Source organism: Diabrotica virgifera, chromosome 6 (assembly GCF_917563875.1).
Source record: "Diabrotica virgifera virgifera chromosome 6, PGI_DIABVI_V3a".
NCBI classification, from domain to species: Eukaryota; Metazoa; Arthropoda; class Insecta; order Coleoptera; family Chrysomelidae; genus Diabrotica; species Diabrotica virgifera.
This window is the reverse complement of record NC_065448.1, coordinates 224,923,026-224,941,777: the sequence shown is the minus strand read 5'-3', so window position 1 is coordinate 224,941,777 and position 18,752 is coordinate 224,923,026. Positions and strand designations below refer to the sequence as shown.

Below are 18,752 nucleotides of genomic sequence, written 5' to 3'. Positions count from 1 at the left end.
AAAGTGCCACAAATTACATGACCAAGGTAAACAAACAACACCGATCGCCAACTTCACCCCAAAGTTCGACCCCTTTCTTTTAATTAGGGAACAAAGTGACCCGCTAGCCTTGACGAAAAATAATTACTTTTCCATATGTTCCAAATGAGCATTCCAAGGTTGATGCCGTTAAATTTTTTATGTGTCCCCTGCGTGACAAGAAAGTGGCTTATTTTTTAAACGAAACCATACTCTGGATACGTCGATATTTGATACATAATTCAATAATGTAACTACCTTGAATTTTTATACCAAATCAACAGAAAGGGGTAGTAGATGTTTGGAAAAAGTTTAAAATCGATACACCGAGCAACAATTAGTATTTTAAATGTTGTAAAATGTGTTATAATGTTCTAATTTTAAAAAATACTTAAAATGCGTATTTCAACGGTCTTGAAAATGAATGCTTTAAATTTTTTTTCCAACCATTTGCAAAAAGTTATGAAACAGCAAAGTAAATACATATACGATTGCTCCGTTGTTTATAATTTGTTGTAATTGTTTCAAAGCTTAAAAGTGAGTCTGTGGTACAATCTAATTACGCACAAAGAATATCAAATATTAGTTCAATGGTTGTATTTTAATCAAAGATTAAAAATACTTGTTTTGTAATTCTTAGCGCGAAAGTAGGCTTGATACAGAGCCGGAGCTAAAATGTTCACTCGAAGCGACTGACACGCAGCATACGACATAATTATATAATTTTATTTATTAAGTGTACGTCGCGTGGCGGTCGTCGCTTCGAGTGAAAATTTTAGCTACAGTACTGTAGTATTAGTCTACTTTCGCGCGTGTAAATTACAAAAAATATATTTATGATCTTTAATTAAAATATAACCATTAAACTAATAATCGATATTTTTTGTAAATAATTAGCTTGTCTTTAAACTCACTTTTACGCTTTGAAAGAATTAAAAAAAATTATAAACAACGGAATAATCGAATGTTTACTTCGCTGTTTCATAACTTTTTTGCAAATGGTTGCAAAAAAATTTTAAAGCATTCGTTTTGAAATACGCATTTTAGCTATTTTTTAAAATTAGAATATAATAAAAACTTTCTAAAAAACGTTAATTTGTTTATAACTATTTTTTAACATTTAAAGATTATGCAATAAAATAAAAAAATTATATTTTGTCGACAAAATGTTAAATAGGCATCTCATCTTTATAAGATTCCAAAGTTTGATCAGTGTATCATAATTATTTTGGTTATTATTGCGACCGTAAATTATTAATTAACAATTGAATTGTTGCTAAAATATTGGTTCAATTTTCAACAGCTTCTGGAACTATAATCTAAACCAAGAAGGCTTTTAAGTCACCAAATTATTTAATTATTGGTAAATAATCACTTATAATTAAAGATTTTGTTGGGAAAACCCGCATTTTCCGAGGAAAATTTTCGTCGGAGCAGATCGGGAAAAACATATCTCTATGCAGAATTTACTTGCGGTGAATTTTTATTTGAGTGTTTTTGTTGTAAACTTAAAATCTTCGGAGTTATAGAGCAATAATTGAAAAAACACGATTTTCGGGCGCTGTTTTGTTTATAAAAAAAGTAGCACACTATCTGCGGACTTTGCATACCTATATTATTAATATATAATCATAAGCTTCGATTCCAGCAATAAAATTGCTGGTAAATAACTTTTCCCAAAAATGGCCTATTCTCCGATAATCAGCCCAGACTACATGATTTATCAAAAACCGACGTGCTAGCCTGTTACAACTCATTAAACCGTGCTTAAACGTTTCCGTGTTGACGTTGTTCTGTCGAAATTATAAAATTGCGTTGTTTTTATATTTTGTCTTTTTATCTTTTGTCTTTTTGTATCTCGTTACATCAAAAACCTGCAAAATTTACATACACCATACACCCTCAAAACAAAATTCTGCCTGCTTTATTCAACAGGACAATTATGGTTTATTTATTACCTGTGAATCCATTTTACAACGCTCAGAGAGCGTGGTTGATTGAGCATAATAAATGGAGGTTTTTTTCACAGTGCTTGGAATTTTAAAGAGGCCAAATAGGGGTTCAATAATCCGATCGTTCAGATATACAACACGCCTTCTGTGTTAATCCACCGATGAATAAAAATTTTTGGGATGTAAATTATTGTTAAGGCAAAGGGTGGTAAAATTAAAAACTCTATTTGTTTTGATGACCATCGTTTTTGATTTCTTTGTGTTCAATTTAATTCCAAATTCTCTACAGGCACCCTATAATATCTATTATCTAATAGCACAATGCTCAGCTAAATATTAATCTCTTAGTTCCCTTGCTTGACTATACTAAGTCAACATAAAACCTTTTTTACCTATTCTCTATTCCTATACCTAGTCCTCTATTCTCTCGCAATCATTTTCTGAATTTCGTAAGGTTGGGACCAACGACCCGTTGAAGCGCGTGTTGAAGTGCGCGCTTATAGCGACAGAGGCCATAAATTAGGTTTCGGCATTAGCTTAAGGATCATAATAACAAATTATCGAGAGAAATTTCGCTGTTTCACGTTGTGTTGAATCCATTCTTCAGTTTTTATCTTTTTCCGTTACGTTTTTCTATTTCACAAAGCCCGCCGCGCCACGTTACGTCGGATTTATTTTTTAGATTTCGTTATTTGATTTAGAAAAGGTCTCAATATGTAACCAAATACAAAATACTTTGCGTGTACTAAAATTTTACCATGCTTTATTGGCATCTAGTATGTTAAATAACAGTAGATGGCACAGAATAACATAACAGATCATAATATATTACTAAAATGTACAATTTAAAAATTCGAGCCAAGGATTGAAAAAAAATTGGTTTTTTTAAACATTATATTCCATACGATTATTATTTCGACAGTGCTTTGATTAAACTTTAACAAACAGTATACCAAGATAACAAATTTTCGCTATCAGAAAAATTCCTAATTAACTCCCTTATCATTATTTTCTGCAGTTGGTAAATAGCAACAGTATAGATATAGGTTATGTAAATGATGTAGTAATATATCAGTACAAGTATATACACAGTAACAAGTGAAATAAATTATGTATAAAGGTCAAATGTTTAAAATGTACGAGGCCTGCACCAAAATGCTGGATTAAACAATCAACTTCGTTTGAATTTTCTTTGATATAAATGTTGCCCTTTAACCCTCACAGGACCAACCTTTTAGTAGAAACAGCGAGGACCAAGGAGGGTCAATAAATGTCCACAAATAAATTAATCAAAAATGTGCTTCTTTATTTAAACCAAATTAAAAATAACACTTTTATATTATTCCTAGACGTTAATGGAACAGTTAAAAGATACGAATTTATAATTTACCCGGAGTCTTCGGCTTCAGTGGAATTGGCATCATCATAGCATACAGAAACATTTTTGACTTCTTGCTGTGCTTACCGCATACATACTTGCATTTTCAACAAACTATGGTTGTTTTATCCACTTATTGGCCTTTTTTCTTTTATATTTTGCTAATTTGACACATGAATGATATCGTCCCTTTCCATTTTGGGATGGTGTGGAAGGTATTCAAGGGGAATATTTATAGTCCACTGTCAAGTTTTTATAAAAGTATGAGGAAATGAATTAAATTATAGAAATTCTAATTATGCCATCTAATAGGGCAATAGTACGCCGACAACTACGGTAGGCGGGGGTAAAGACCCGCACGGGGTAAAGCCACGCATTGGCTTTTTGAATTTACCGGACAATATTCTAGAGCCGGCCGTTAGGTGGGCGATCGGTAATGATACGGTTCGGTTCAGTGTGTTATAAAATTTCATGGAGACAGGAAGTGTATTAGGTGACAAAGTGAGGTTAGTAGATTTTTCGTAATTTTGATCTAATAATTGTATTTATTTAGGGTAAATTTTGTTCATATACCGATAAGATTTACTAAAAGAGTAAATTGTCAGTCGTTATTGTGACTATTTAGATTTGTTTTCATATCATTTCATTGTATTTTATATGCTGTATACTTGTAGAAGCAATTTATTGAAATAGTTCACTAAGGGGCAAAGTCCCGCAGTTAAATAGATGCCTCATATTGCAATTTAAAGTTAGTTACATCTTTGTTATTGTATCTAATCATTTTTTTTGTTTCTATTTCAGAAACTATAAAAGAAAAACCCAGTATGCAGCATTAACGGAAGACAAACTAGTTGAGGCTCGTGCGTTACTTGCAAGAGGTGTATCCATTAGACAGGCCGCTAAAGAAATAGGTTTTCACGAATCGACTCTGAGAGACCGACTGAAAAAAGGAGGCAGGGACAAACTTGGGCGATTACTACGAGTAAAGAGATTTTACTCGTAGTTTTATGAAAAGAAATAGGCTCTCTGAGTCCCCCGAAAGACTGTGTTGCCAGAACAATGAGGTTTAACAAGGATCAATTATCTCAATATTTTGATAATTTAGAGGCTGTTATGAAGAAATTTGGCTTTGCTTCAAGTCAGATTTTTAATATGGACGAGACGGGAGTTCAAACGATTCCGAATATCCTTCCAAAACATGTAGCTCCAACGGGAAGAAGAGAAGTCGCCAAGGCAGTGGCAGCAGAGCAAGGTCAAATGGTAAGCGTTGTATGTGCAGTCAATGCTTTGGGAATTTTGTGCCTCCTTTTTTCATCTACTCACAAAAAAGAGAGAATAGGCTTTTAATTAAGGGCGGCCCATTAGAATGCGACATGGCTGTAACTGACAAGGGATATATGAATACTCCGACATTTATGAAGTGGCTAAAACATTTTCAAAAATACACAAATGGAAGCAAAGAGAACCCAATTTTGCTAATTTTAGATAATCATGTATCACATACGAATCTACAGGTGGTACATTTTGCAAAATCAAATAATATTGAGTTGCTTATCTTGTCGCCTCACAGCAGTCACAAAACCCAACCGCTAGATCGATGTATTTTCCGACTGCTAAAGACTTATTATGATGCAGCTGTGGACTCCTGGAATGTCTCTCATCCAGGAGAAACATTTAGCGTTTATAATGTTGCAGAAACGTTTAAAATAGCATTTGAAAAAGCGAGTACTCTTGAAAATGCAGCTCAAGCCTTTCGAACTACTGGGATATATCCCTTCAACAAAAATACTTTCTCGGAAGTTGATTTTCTACCATCAGAGATCACAGATCAACCACCGGATGAAGAGCCAAGTAATGATGATCGACTGTTAATATTTAATAGTGACGCAAATCAGTTAGAAGATTTGTGTCCTGTTTCAGAAAATATTCTTCATGGTCAACCGTCTACTTTAGGTTTAATTGCCCCTGGAGCAGACCAGGATGTATTACAGGAGTCCCAAACTGAAATTATACCCTCTATGAAGAAAGACGATTCTCAAATTAAAATAGCAACTCCCAGAGATATAATTCCTCTACCTAAAATGAAAATTAAAAGAAAAAGGGTCAGAAGAGACAACTTGCTGAAAAGGCAGCACGAGTTTTGGAAAGACAAAAGCGCCTGAAACGAAAAGTAATAAAACAAATTTTTTCCACTATGGTTGCGAAAAAGAAAAAGAATGAGTCCAAAGAACAATCATCTTCGGAATCCGATGCTGATTATTCCATTCACGATAGCAGTTCTGAGTATGATTTTTCTATCCGAGGAGGCTAATGTCCAAGAAGAAGAGATTGGTAACTCACTGCAGGGCAATGAATCAATAATGATGCCAAATGACTATGCAGTAGTTAAAGTTCAAGGAAAAACGAAAAATTATTTCCTTCATTATGTAGTGAAGATTATTTCTGTCTATCAAGGAGGCTGTGATGCAGTATTTCACAGGCGTTTAACAAATACTTACCAAGTTCACAGAAACAAATGAATAGTCTTTTATTACTGAGGCGGATATAGTTTTAAGATTATCCAAGCCTACTGAGATGAATTCTTCAAGGTTTCATAATGCTATTGTTTTCTCGGAAGATGTGACTAGTTATAATATATACTAAAACAGTTGCTATGTACTTTATAAGAAATTATTTTTTTATTTTTGTAAGCCAAGAATGTTATTTTATTATAGATCAATAAAAGCGTTTTCATTTAATTATTTATGTATCTATGAACTTTTATCACGATAAGCATTTTATGGTTTAGTTTTTAAATTTTAGTAATAGGTTTTTTTTTTTACTGAAGTACTGTCAACTTTTAATGTAATTTTAGACAATTTTAATTATTGCTGACCTGTAAAAGTACATTTGTACATTATTACCAATAAATACTCTACTCTACTCTACTATGGGGCAAATCCCCGCAAATACATTTTTGAATAAATGTATACTTTTGTGGTTAACTAATAATCAGATAGAGCCCATACTTAGACACTATGTTAAATAAGAAATTAGCCAAATATTTTCATATTAATTTTTAAAAAATACGTATCATACATCTCACTACATCGATAATAGTAGATATTGCGGGTCTTTGCCCCCACCTACCCTACTAATTATTTGAGATTTTTAGGAACAAAGGTATTTAGAAAATCGGATGTAATGCAATGTTGTAGATACTTTTTAACCCTCCTTGGTCCTTCTAGGGTTAAGGTCGATTCGCACACGTGAATGAGACATGATTCTACCGGCAACGTAAAAATATTTTGCACACGCCCGGCACAGTGGTCAGACAGTGCTGTCAGTGTTGTCGACGTGACCGTACTGTAGAGACAGATTGTAGTACTGTAGGACACCGACCATATTTTTATTATTGCGGACTGACCACGGATGCATTCTTTAAAATTAATAACGAGATGTTATTGAATGGTGCGTAAAAATTTGATTCGTTTTGATTTGTCAAATCCTAAGTGTATGGACAAGGAATATAAAAATGGGATATGGAACAAATTCGGCATAGAAATGAAAACGAATGGTGTTTTTAAGATATACTTCTAGTTTACTTAGCAACAAGATCGACCAATTTTATATATGTAATACATATTCTGAAATATTGAAAAAACTTGTTTTTATCATCTATCAACTCTTTATAAAGAGTAAAGAATTTCCCTTCTATTGCTCTCTTCTTCCAAGATTGATGGACCCACAAGAGATTATTAAATTTGTAGCATCTGTTACGCTGGCTGCACATGGATTCGCTCCCAGGTTCAGGTAGGAAGACCTAACCCTTCGGTCATAACTTAACTTTCGGGTATGAGTTTCGGAGCCAACTCGTGTACAATAAAAGTGGTTTTATAGGGGTTGGGAGCGAATCCATGTGCGCCTCGCTCACTGATTTCTAGTGGCAGAACCGCAAAAAGGAAGTTCTGAGATAACTGACCATGAAGTTTCGTGGCATCATAAAATACCATTCAAAATTACAATTTATGGATAAGAGGTTGACAGAAGAAACCAAATACTTGTCAATGAATGGTTACATTCGATACATTTTTGGCAAAGTAACGTAAGTGATATTTTTGGCGAATTTTTAATGTTTTTCCATTAAACAAACGCTCTTATTGTTTAGAAGGTACTGCCGGAGTGTTGTAAGCCTAGACATATTATGTTTGAATTAATTCTAGGCTTACTTCACTTTGGCAGTACCTTCTAAACAATAATAGCTTTAGTTTAATGGAAAAACATAAAATGTCACTTACGTTACTTTGCCAAAAATGTATATAATATTATTATTACTTTTTTTTTCATTGTATGAATTTCGAGAACTTTCATATACATTTGCCAGTATTTAATTCAAGTTTTATAGTGTTTTGGCAAAGATGGTCGGTCGTAAGTAGTGGCATAAAAAGTTCATAAAATAAAATTTTTTTATTTGTTAATCATGTTTTTATTCGAAATAAAGATATACTATATGAACACAACAACATTTTTCTTACTAATAACTAAAAAGAATTTTAAAATGATTATCAGTTATAGAAATAACTTTGTTTATAGAAACAAGAATAAAAACGTGGAATGTAAGTTGATGTAAAATTCACTTTGACTTTTATTAATTATTGCATTATATCGAATAAGATACATTAGATCTTCATACTTTTTTCTGGAAATTGGAATTTTATTTTGATAGACCCTATTAATTTCAATGTCTTTAAAAGAGAATATTTTGTTAGGATTTATGGTTCGTATTTCTTTGAATAAGTTGACCATTTTAAAATAAAATTAATTAAAGGAAGTTTTATACAGGAAAATGCTATGATTATCCTTTTCGATTTCCAGTATTGAAACATCACTTAACAAAGACTTTTCCCTAAAGACCTAAAGTATCTAATACATAAAGTCGAAATGAAAAACACTTTGCACACCCTTACTTTTGTACCTTGTTTAACAAAATAAAAAGCATTGTTATTGGTTCTTCCACCACTCTTTGCTACATTAACCTGTTCCATCAATGCAATTATAATGTTTAGCTGATTGGAAATGTCTCCCAAATCCCAGTATAACTTAAAACGCTCGTCTCTCTTCTTCTGTGCATATCCGGTACATGTTTGCCTACATTTTGTGATGTCACACGGATCTTTCAACTGGTCTGGCTGGAACGTCTGTCTTCCTGTTGTACATTCTACATTTGATAAGAGTTTCAGAGGTCTTTAATTCTGTTTTGTATCCACTTCTTACATTCTTCTTCTTGTTACATTCTGAGTGAAATGTAAGTAAACCTATACTGTCACAACTTTGTTCTTTCATTGCATAAAGTAAAGTATTTAAATTAAAGTAAATTCTACACCGACACAACCTTATATTTTGGTGACACAAAGAGTATGTTTTTGCCAAAAAATTTCATTCCATACTAGCACAACTTTTAATGTGCCGGTATAGACTAAAAAATAAGATATTTGTATTGAAGGTTATAAAAATTTAAAAGTGGCATAACATTAGTTTTATGAAAATGTGCCGGTATTCCACGTAGAAGCAACACAAACACACCTAAAGTCAACGTCATATTAAATATGTGACGGTATAGTGCTGCCGCTCGAGCAAAATGGAGGGAAATATGCACGTGGTACAACTATATCTAGGGGATTCTATGCAAGCTACCTTTATGCCGGTTTTTTCAATTATAAAGTGAAATTTCGTGATTTTTAGGTAGTGGTTATCACAAAACACCATTTTCTGAAAATGTGCCACTATAGAACTCAGTGAGCGAGTGTTTCCTGTTGTTCCTCTTCATGTAAGATCACAGCAATCATTAAGAGTTTGCTGTCGGAAAATACCACCATTCTGATAACATTCAAGTCACGGCACTGTGCTGTGTGAACAAATAGTGAAACAGTCGAAATCACGGTCCAGCAAAGCACTGATACGGCAGTTTCCCATTACGGCATGTCACGGATGTATGTGAATCGACCTCTAAGCGGAATTTTCAGTTTTAGAAACATGTATCCTCATCATCACGTCACGAGTGTGTGCGAATCGACCTTAAAGCGGATATTTCAGTTTTAGAAACATGTATCAGTTGTAAAGAACTGAAGACAAATCAAGCAGGATGCACAAGACGAGCAAAGGAGGAATAGCGGACCCTAAGAAGAGAAGAAGAAAAAAGGCAATAAAATCTCCCTTTTATATAAATTTAAGATAGGAGAATACAGTGATAATAGATAGCCAGTGAAAAAGTGGCCGCAAATAATTTTAATTAAATTAGTAATTGTAAAGGCTGTATGACACTATACATTTTCTTGTATCATTTCTAATATCGTTTCTGATATGTCAAAAAAATGCATAGTGTCATACACAGATACAAGAAACGATATCAGAAACGATACAAGAATTTGTGTCAGGCACAGATTATTGTACAAGAACTGCGCCAATTTCTGCGCAAAGAGCAAAAACGTAAAACCTGCTGGTAAAACATCTAAAATGTCATAATTACTTACTCATAATGGCGGCTGAAATGAAAATGGGATAATGTATTGATGAATTTATTTGTGTTTTTGTAGGTATTATTTATAAATCTTTTATTGATACTTAATATACCGTTTGGTATGGACTACTGTTCTACTAATAACCATATATTTAGCTCCTAGTAAAGTTCAAACTATAAATTTAGGTTTCATGGTGCATAATTTTTTAATAGACGAAAATACAATAGTTCCTAATTTGGATCAAACTGAAGATAATTCTAATGCAAATATTTTAGCACAAATATCAAAACAAAATAAAAACACAAATAATCAACCTCAGCCAACGTAAAATTCTGGTTAACATTAAAATGTTAATTATATAAAAGTTTATAAATTTTATAAAATATTTAAAATCAGCTGTGTCTGTAGATGCAGTACTACCATAACGTGACACAGGGTGACAAACAAAATTTCGACCAATCACGTGCCGAATTTCATACAATTTTCGATACAAGAACTTGCATAGTGTCATACAGGGCACAAATGTACGTACAAGAAATGATACAAGAAAATGTATACAAGAAACGATATCAGAAACGATATTAGAAATGATACAAGAAAATGCATAGTGTCATACAGCCTTAATTCATAGATGCATTTTTTATATCAAAATAAAGCTATGTTTTTTTCTAATAGGATGATATAAGGTCGCCTGTGAAAAATTGGCCACAAATTAGAGTTGCCAGCTGTTAACACAAGGTATCAGAGAAGTAAAAGAAAGCTAGCACGCAATGCCACTACTTTGACAAGATAATTGCATTACCAACTCGCATTCGCCATCAAGCATTGTCAACCTTATCAAACCAGTGGCACTGCTCGATTGCTTTCTTTAACTTTATCTCTTATACGTTGAGTTTTAAACAGCTGGCAACCCTAATTTGCGGTCATTTTTTCACAGGCAAACTTATTACCATCATGGAAAAAATTAGCTTTAATTTGATATAAATACATGCATCAATGTCATGAACGATTTTTTTTAATGAATTACTATTAATTTAACACATTCACGGACACAACTGCATATGAAGACACGTAAGATGGACATGACTGTGTGAAGATGAAGATGTGTCCGTAAATGTGTTAATTATTAAAACTATTTGCTGCCACTTTTTGATTGGCAACCTGTTGTCAATGTATTCTCCTATTCTTGAATTTATAATATAAAAATGTATTTTAATTTAACTTTATCCTGTAGTAGGTTCTTACAACTATAGGATATTATTTTATTTTAGGTAATAGATATATAAGATAGCTTTGATTTATACACAATATACATCTTAGGATATGCTAATGACATTGACTTAATAGGGCATAGCAAGCGATATGTTGAGCAATATTTCCTAGAATTGGAAACAGCAGCAAAACTGGTCAGTCTATACTCTGACAACTCTTACAAGATGGTGATTCAGTGTCACTCCTCATTAAAATTTAATGACGAGTGACAATGAATCACAAGTCTTGTAAAAAATGTCTGAGTATAATCATCAACGAAGACAAAACCAAGTACATGTTAGTAGTAGTTACTAAGAATCCTATAGGAAATGAGGAACAGGAAACAGTCTTTGGAAGTCATAACTTTGAACATGTTGACAGCTTCACATACCTTGGCTTGCTAGTGACTACTACCAACAAAACAAGTGTAAAAGAACGAACAAACCTTACAAACAGGGTATGCTATGGAATCCAAAAACAATTCCACTCAAGAAACATCTAAAGAACTATCTCAGAAGGATGAAAGATTTTTGGGGATATTCAAGCATAAAATACTCCAAAATATTTGGAACTATAAACAACCAACGAGAAAGGCACAAAAGACATAACAGGGAACTTGCACATTTTTTTAATTACATAATAATGTTCAGTTTTGTATAAAAATGAATTTCCAAAATTTCACGATTCAAAAACTCATAACTTAAAAGTACAAATTTAAAGTCTTCTTTATCTTAAAATAGTTCAAACGACCCGTGACGTCACAGTTTAACTATGTGGTATCGTTTATGGTTATATTTACGTATATTCTTCTTCTTCTTCTTTAGTTTATTGGCCTCCACCTAGTTAGGAGTCGGGGAATAAAGGAAAAATATTTATATTCTAATGACATTTATCGTCGGTCGTTGTAATAATATATACCAGTTTGTTGAGATTGGAGTTTGATACAGTTTTTGAAGGAAAGGAAAGAAGGTTTACTATTGAAAATAAAACCATTTTGTAAACGTACAAATTTTCTATGAATAGTTCAAACGATCAAAAACACTTTTAACGTTACATAACTGTATTTTTTACTGACGTTTATAATGTCTAATTTAAAATTATATACACAATTGGTGTAGAATGTAAACATACAACCCTGTGATGTCACGACGCGTTTTGGGGTGGCTGGTATAAGTTGAATTTTTGGTTGTCTTTAGCGGCCAAACGAAAGACAAACAAAACTTTTGTATATTTGATACAGGTTCTAAATTATGTTCTGTTGTGATTTATACCATTTTTTTTTCGAATTTAAAATTTCATGCAAGTTCCCTACTTTCGAATTATACTAACTCTAATGAACCAGAGATCGTAAAGTTTATTAAAACACAGTGACTTACGAGAAGAAGCTGACCACAAAACAGGTGGTTAGATGAAGTTAGGACCGACAATACAAATGGCAAGCAACACAACTGCTAAAAAATTAACCACACAAACACCTGTAGCAAGAAGAAGCAGAGGCTGACCACAAGATGGAGCTAGGACTGACTTATTAGGTATATCACAATCAGAAAATGGCAACAGGTTGCTAGAAACTGAACAGAATGGCTACAAATCTCAGAGCAGGTCAGGATTCACAAGGATTGTAGAGCCAAAAGTGATGATTATAGTTTTGGACAATGCCATTACCATTTGTGAATAAAAGGAACCACCTACATAACAGAACTGGAAAAAGGAAGCTTATATTGGTTAAATAAGTAAATAAATAAAACCTTGATATAACAAACTAATTTGGGGGATGGGATGCCCGTTAAAGCCAAAAGTCTGTTATATAAAAATAGGTTTAAAATAATCAAACAACTTTACTTTGAAACTATGAACACTGTATTTAGATATAAATAAAAAACAAACAAAATTCTATTTAATTGTCTTTGACATTCGTCATGAAGTGACATTGTTTGATATTGATACCCTTGCTTTCTATTCGGTAATCCCAGTTTTGTTTGCACTTTTGAAGTTTGCTGTTTTTTTTTATAATAATCTCTCAAAAAGTACGAAATTGCATATAGATACTACAGTGAGCTTCGTTATCTGAAGAATAATCAAAATGTTATTAGATCGGCGAGATGCGATCTTACCTTGTGATAACTTCATTTTTGGCAGTGTTGTTTTGTCTTCTTTGCTATCTTCACAACCATTCTCATTTTTTAGGTTCATAATTTCATCTGCTATTTAACTTTCAGTCTTGATATTATACCCAGGGTCCCTTTCATCTACTTCTAGCCATTGTAAAACACCTTCCTCAGCTACCTACTTACTTCTTCTCCGGCATTATTATGTATTCTCCTACAGAAATCAGGAATTGCCAACCTTTCTAAACCTATGTCTGCATCTAGGCCATCAAACAAATTTTTCTTTTGCAAGGTACGCTACCCTCTTGTATCTTCTGCATTATCTTCATCATGCAATACAACCATTACTTCATCTAAAAACTTTCTGTGAGATATTCCTTTGGTTTCCAAAATTGTTCCCTGATCCATTGGTTGAATAAGCGATGTTGTATTTTTTGGCAAAATCATACAACTAAAGTTTGTAGGTAGGTGTAGCGTTTGGGGTCCACACGGACCCCATTGGTATTCAATGTATCTTGGTATGTGACAGATTAACATGTATAATAATAATAGGACGTTTTTATTTTTTTTAAGGTTGACTCGATTTTTGTCCATTATATCCAAAGTCCGTTAAACAGAGGTCCGTTATATTGACGTCTTACTGTACTCAATAATTATGAAAATTACATTAAAAAAATTTCAGAAGAATGCTGTAAATGGAGTAGCAAAAAGGTAAGTTGAGTTTTTTGTCTTCTTTTTGTCAGTTAAAATGTTTCTTGCTATGAATATTACATTCATTTCTACTGTTATATCTACTCTTGCAATAATATTTTTGTTTTAGTAACTGAAAACATTTGTTCGTTGTCAACCATTTTCAATCCACTCCTAAATGTAGGTCTCTCCAAATTGAAGTGTACAGGGGAAAACGAACAGTCACAAAAAGTGAAAATGGTGGATTTTGTGTTTTTTTAAATATTGTTGGAAGTACTATAACAGCAGTTTTAAAACAGGGAAAAACTGATCGCAGTCCTCACAAATGCAGGTAATAGTATATTACATACCTAGCGGGAAAGTACTCTATTTCAGCCGAGCAGCAAGGTAGACGCGAGGCTAGAATGAGTTCCCGTGAGGTTTGTATACTATTTTACTCACAATCGGTTAGTAGTTTATGGATTTCTAATACTCACAATCTACCAATAATAATTTCGTTTCAAATATCTGTATCCATTTTCATTATGTGATAAGATGAATTATTTTTTATTTATTTATTTATTTATTTATTCACGGGCAAGCCCTATTCCGATATAAATTTTACAGTGTTCTAAATTATATAACATAATTATACAATTATATAACATTAATGTTAACCAATTATATAACATAAACTATCGTAATATAACATATAACCAAGTGGTTTGAGAAAAATAACTTGTATGAGTAATACAGTTACAAAAAAGAAAAAAAAAAGAATAAGATAACATTAGGTCAGTACAATTACAAACAAAAGATATCACCTAAATCAATTCGGAAATGTTGTAAGGTATAACGGTTTTAAGTTATCTAATACATACAGGTCATGTAACACTAATCACAATACAAAAGCTCTGGCCGAAAATATTAAAAAGTTAAAAAGTTAGGGAAGAAATTAGGTTTTTAAAGCGGGAAACTGATATATTAAAAATTTCGAGGTTATTTAATGAGTTAGCTAATCGAAGAGTTCTAGGAATAAATGTGTTGTAGGAATAATTGAATCTATGAAAAGAGACATAAAAGGTTTGCACCTGCCTAGTCGAACGACTGGGGACAAATAGAGATATTTTGGAGAGAAGTTCGGGGCAGTTACACAGCCCGTTGATAATTTTAAATAAAATAATTAAGTCTCTTTGTTTTCTGCGTACCTCAAGAGGAGGTAAGTTCAGTATGCGCTCTAATACAGAATAGTCATAGTATACATGCAACTTACTGGCAGTATATCTCAGAAAATTGTGTTGGACAGCCTCAATCTTCAGTTTATGTAAAATAGTAAAGTAATAGGGGGACCAAATTGTGGAACAATAATCGAAATGAGATCTAACCAGGGAGAAATAAAGAGATTTAATAGCTGAGATTATTTTAAGTAACCTGTAAGATCGTTGCTAGGTAACAAAACAAGTTTGTTGAATCTGACATTTAGGCGATACACGACGCCATTAATTGTACATATAATCAAATTGTGTTTATTTTGCAAAAATGTCTGATAGTGAATTTGAATGTACGCCATTCAAAAACCATCTTTTAATCAAAAATGACATTGACATTTGCAGGTAGAAAAGTGACAGATGCTAGCCGGGAAAGTACTGTCCCGGCTAGCTGGGAAAGTAAAGTAAGTAATAAGTTGCTTCCTGATTACTTCAAAGGTTAGAAATCCATAAATTACTAACCGATTGTGAGTAAAATATTTTAACCTTGATACACTGACATAAACTTTTTAGGTTTTCTCCAAATAGGTTTAGTGTGACTGATAGTTTTTCCTCTGTTCCCTTCAATTGCTTCCATCTTTCGCTATTTTGTGCCAATACTGTTTGCCTCCCACTGCTATTGTGGTCTCTTATCCTCCTTGGTCTCCATGCTAAGATTCTCTATGCCCACCTGTTATCATATCTGGCTATATGAATTTCTTCCAGGATATAATTAGGGGTATGTTTCGTTCCATTGCCCTTTGAGTTGTAGGTTTTCTTGAAAGCCTAGGGGTCTCCAAGCTGTAGGTACAAACTGATAGTATGCATGTTGTGCTATACACTTTTCATTTTTAAGTTTATAGGAATGGAGGCGTTTTTCAAGATATATGCTAGTTTACATGCCAGTTGCGTTTTTGCCAATTTTTTGTAACTTTTTAAACTTGTTGGCACAATTTTTTAAACAAAAGTGGCACATTTGACTAGAAAGATAATATACTTAATATTTTACCTCTTTTTGTATTCAAATTAGGCTAAAGAGGTATGAAATGGAATATTATATTAAAAAATTGATAAATTTCTATAATAAATGTATGTTTTTTAAATTTTTTATATAAAAATTGCTCTAATTGTGGTTAATGTGTATATAGTCGGTTCGCTAAACTCAGACGCAACTGGCTAGATATTTTAGTCGATAATTTTTTTGTTTTTTGCCAATTTTGCAAAAATTGGCAAAATTACTAACTATTTAGTGATTATTAACTATTTAGTAATTATTTTTTGCCAATTTTACTAAAATTGGCAAAATTACCGACTAAAATATCTAGAAAGTTGCGTCTGAGTTTAGCGAACAGACTATATAAATAATCCTTTGACCATGATTTTCGTATCACAGAATAACCTTACATAAATAAGCGATTTTGTAGCAAAAAAGCCTGATAATGTAGTCAGGGTCATAGGAAATTTCCATGCTGACTCTATCAGACATCACACCTTTCAAAGGAAATCAAAGTAGATATAAAATGAAGAATATTAGCTAATTATAGAATTATAAAAAACTGGATGCCGGCTTCCCCAAAATCTTGAGTGTCTAGATAGCTGTATGATCGGGTACAATCTTAAAACATGCTTATTAACCTTTTAAAATATTTTTTCCGTATTATATATTTTCGCATATTTGCCATCAATAAATTTATGTATAAATGAGAGTAATATGACAGACGCCATGAAGAGAAAACACGCCTTCCAGACTACCTCAAAGAAATTTATCTAGAGGTATTTTTCCCGGCATTTTTCACACATTTCAATTAAAATTAAAAGAATCATTATTACACATAGTTCATACACTGCCTTACAAGTACAGAGCATAAATACATCTTCTATAGTGACTTGCAAGTTGGCATGGTCATGGTAGCGTAAAATAATCGCTCCAAGAATTATAAAAACGTGCTTTTCACTTACCTCGATAATGATTCTTCCAACGGGCTCGTTTTCAGCAGTCATGTCGAAATATACCCTGGGCAAACCCATTTTTTGGCTTAAGTTTCTGACCAAAGTACAGCTAAGAAAATTCACAAACTGCGAACTCACACCTCTACCGGCGAATGCGCTTTGTAAACCGGCTTGACGGGAAAAGACAAAGAAGGCCATCTTTAACGGAAGTGACGACAGTTGGTTTGAATTATCAGGAAACAAAACTAATCGTATTGTTAGACGGATTTATTTGATATTTTAAAATTTTGTAAATTATTTTTGATTTTTTTTAACAAAATAATAAAATAAACTATTCTTTAATACGTAACTTATTTAAAAATAATTAAAGTGCGGCTACTGCCCACCGGATATGATGCGTTACGTAATATAACCAATTGCTATGCGGATGTGAATGGAGTGTGATCAGAATTCATGTTGGAAATGTCGTTTATGTCAAATTAGATTTAATAAAAATAAAATTAAATATCTGGAGTTTAAACAATCAGCAGCGACAAATTTTAAACTAAAAAAATTAATTTAGTTATATATAACTTGGATTTGCAACAATAAAAACATGTTTGGTTTGTTGTTACCTGCTGTTGCTGACCTGATGATGGCTCTTGTTGGGCCGAAACGCGTCCAAAATGTTTTAAATTATCATTGTTTTTTAATACATTTATTTGTGGTTCATCTTGGAGAAAGTGTATTATTACCTCTAGAGTGCTCTACACCACATTTGTGAATCTTTTCCTAATAAAAACATAATAAAAGGTCAAAATTAAAATCTGATTTACTAAATTTAAACCTAATTTTAAGAAAATATAACGGTATTTTAAATTATATAATGAAACTAACAAGCAGTAGCTTGAGCTCTTTTAATCCATTTCATATGGTGAATAGGTGGATTGGTCCGCGATAACTCCTTTTGATTATCCTTTATAGATTTTCGCGTTTTTTGCTTTCTCGGTGATCTGTTTCCATTCTTTCCTATTATTCTGTATTTTTTTTCTCCAGCCTGTAATTTCCATATTGGATATATCCTCTCGCAGTTGATCTTTCCATCTTATTTTCGGTCTTCCTCTAGGTCTGTTTATTACTGGCGTCCAATTTGTTATCTACCTAATTAGTTCATCCGCTCCTCTTCTTTGAATGTGGCCAAACCATTTTAATCTTTGTGCTTTAATGAATTTCACTATGTCTTCTCCTTCCATTAGATTTCTTACTTCGTGATTAATCAGAATTCGTATTTCCCCTTGATCTGTCTTAATTGGGCCGTGTATTCTCCTCATAATTTTTCTTTTTATTATTCTCAGTTTTTCTTTATCTTTTTTTGTAAGGCACATTGCTTCCGCTCCTGCTGAGTGATGACCGGTCTAATTGCCCCTCTATACATCTTTGTCTCTGTTTTCTTGCTCAGGTTTTTATCTTTAAGTAATTTGTGGTATTTCCAAAATGCCCTATTCCCTGCTTTAATTCTTTCATTTATCTCTATGCTTCTTTTCTGTTTTGACCATCTACTATCACTCCTAAGTATATTTAAAGCAGTCAACTCTTTGGAATACATTATTACTTATTCTTATTTCTGTTATTCTATTTTATTTGGTCTTGATTTCTCGTACTTATTAAGTATTTTATTTTTCTCTGTGATTTTTGCATCTCTG

The 18,752-nt window shown here is 32.6% G+C and overlaps 1 protein-coding gene across 1 annotated transcript in view; it reads right to left on the bottom strand.

Moving 5' to 3' along the window:
* Positions 1–17,319, bottom strand: part of LOC126887289 (peptidyl-prolyl cis-trans isomerase) — a 40,671-nt gene extending 23,352 nt beyond the window's left edge. The window contains exon 1 of the mRNA XM_050654697.1: positions 17,080–17,319. Within this exon, the coding sequence (XP_050510654.1) occupies positions 17,080–17,268 (189 nt within the window). The 5' untranslated portion in view covers positions 17,269–17,319. The remainder of the gene's footprint in view (positions 1–17,079) is intronic.
* Positions 17,320–18,752: the final 1,433 nt, after the last annotated feature.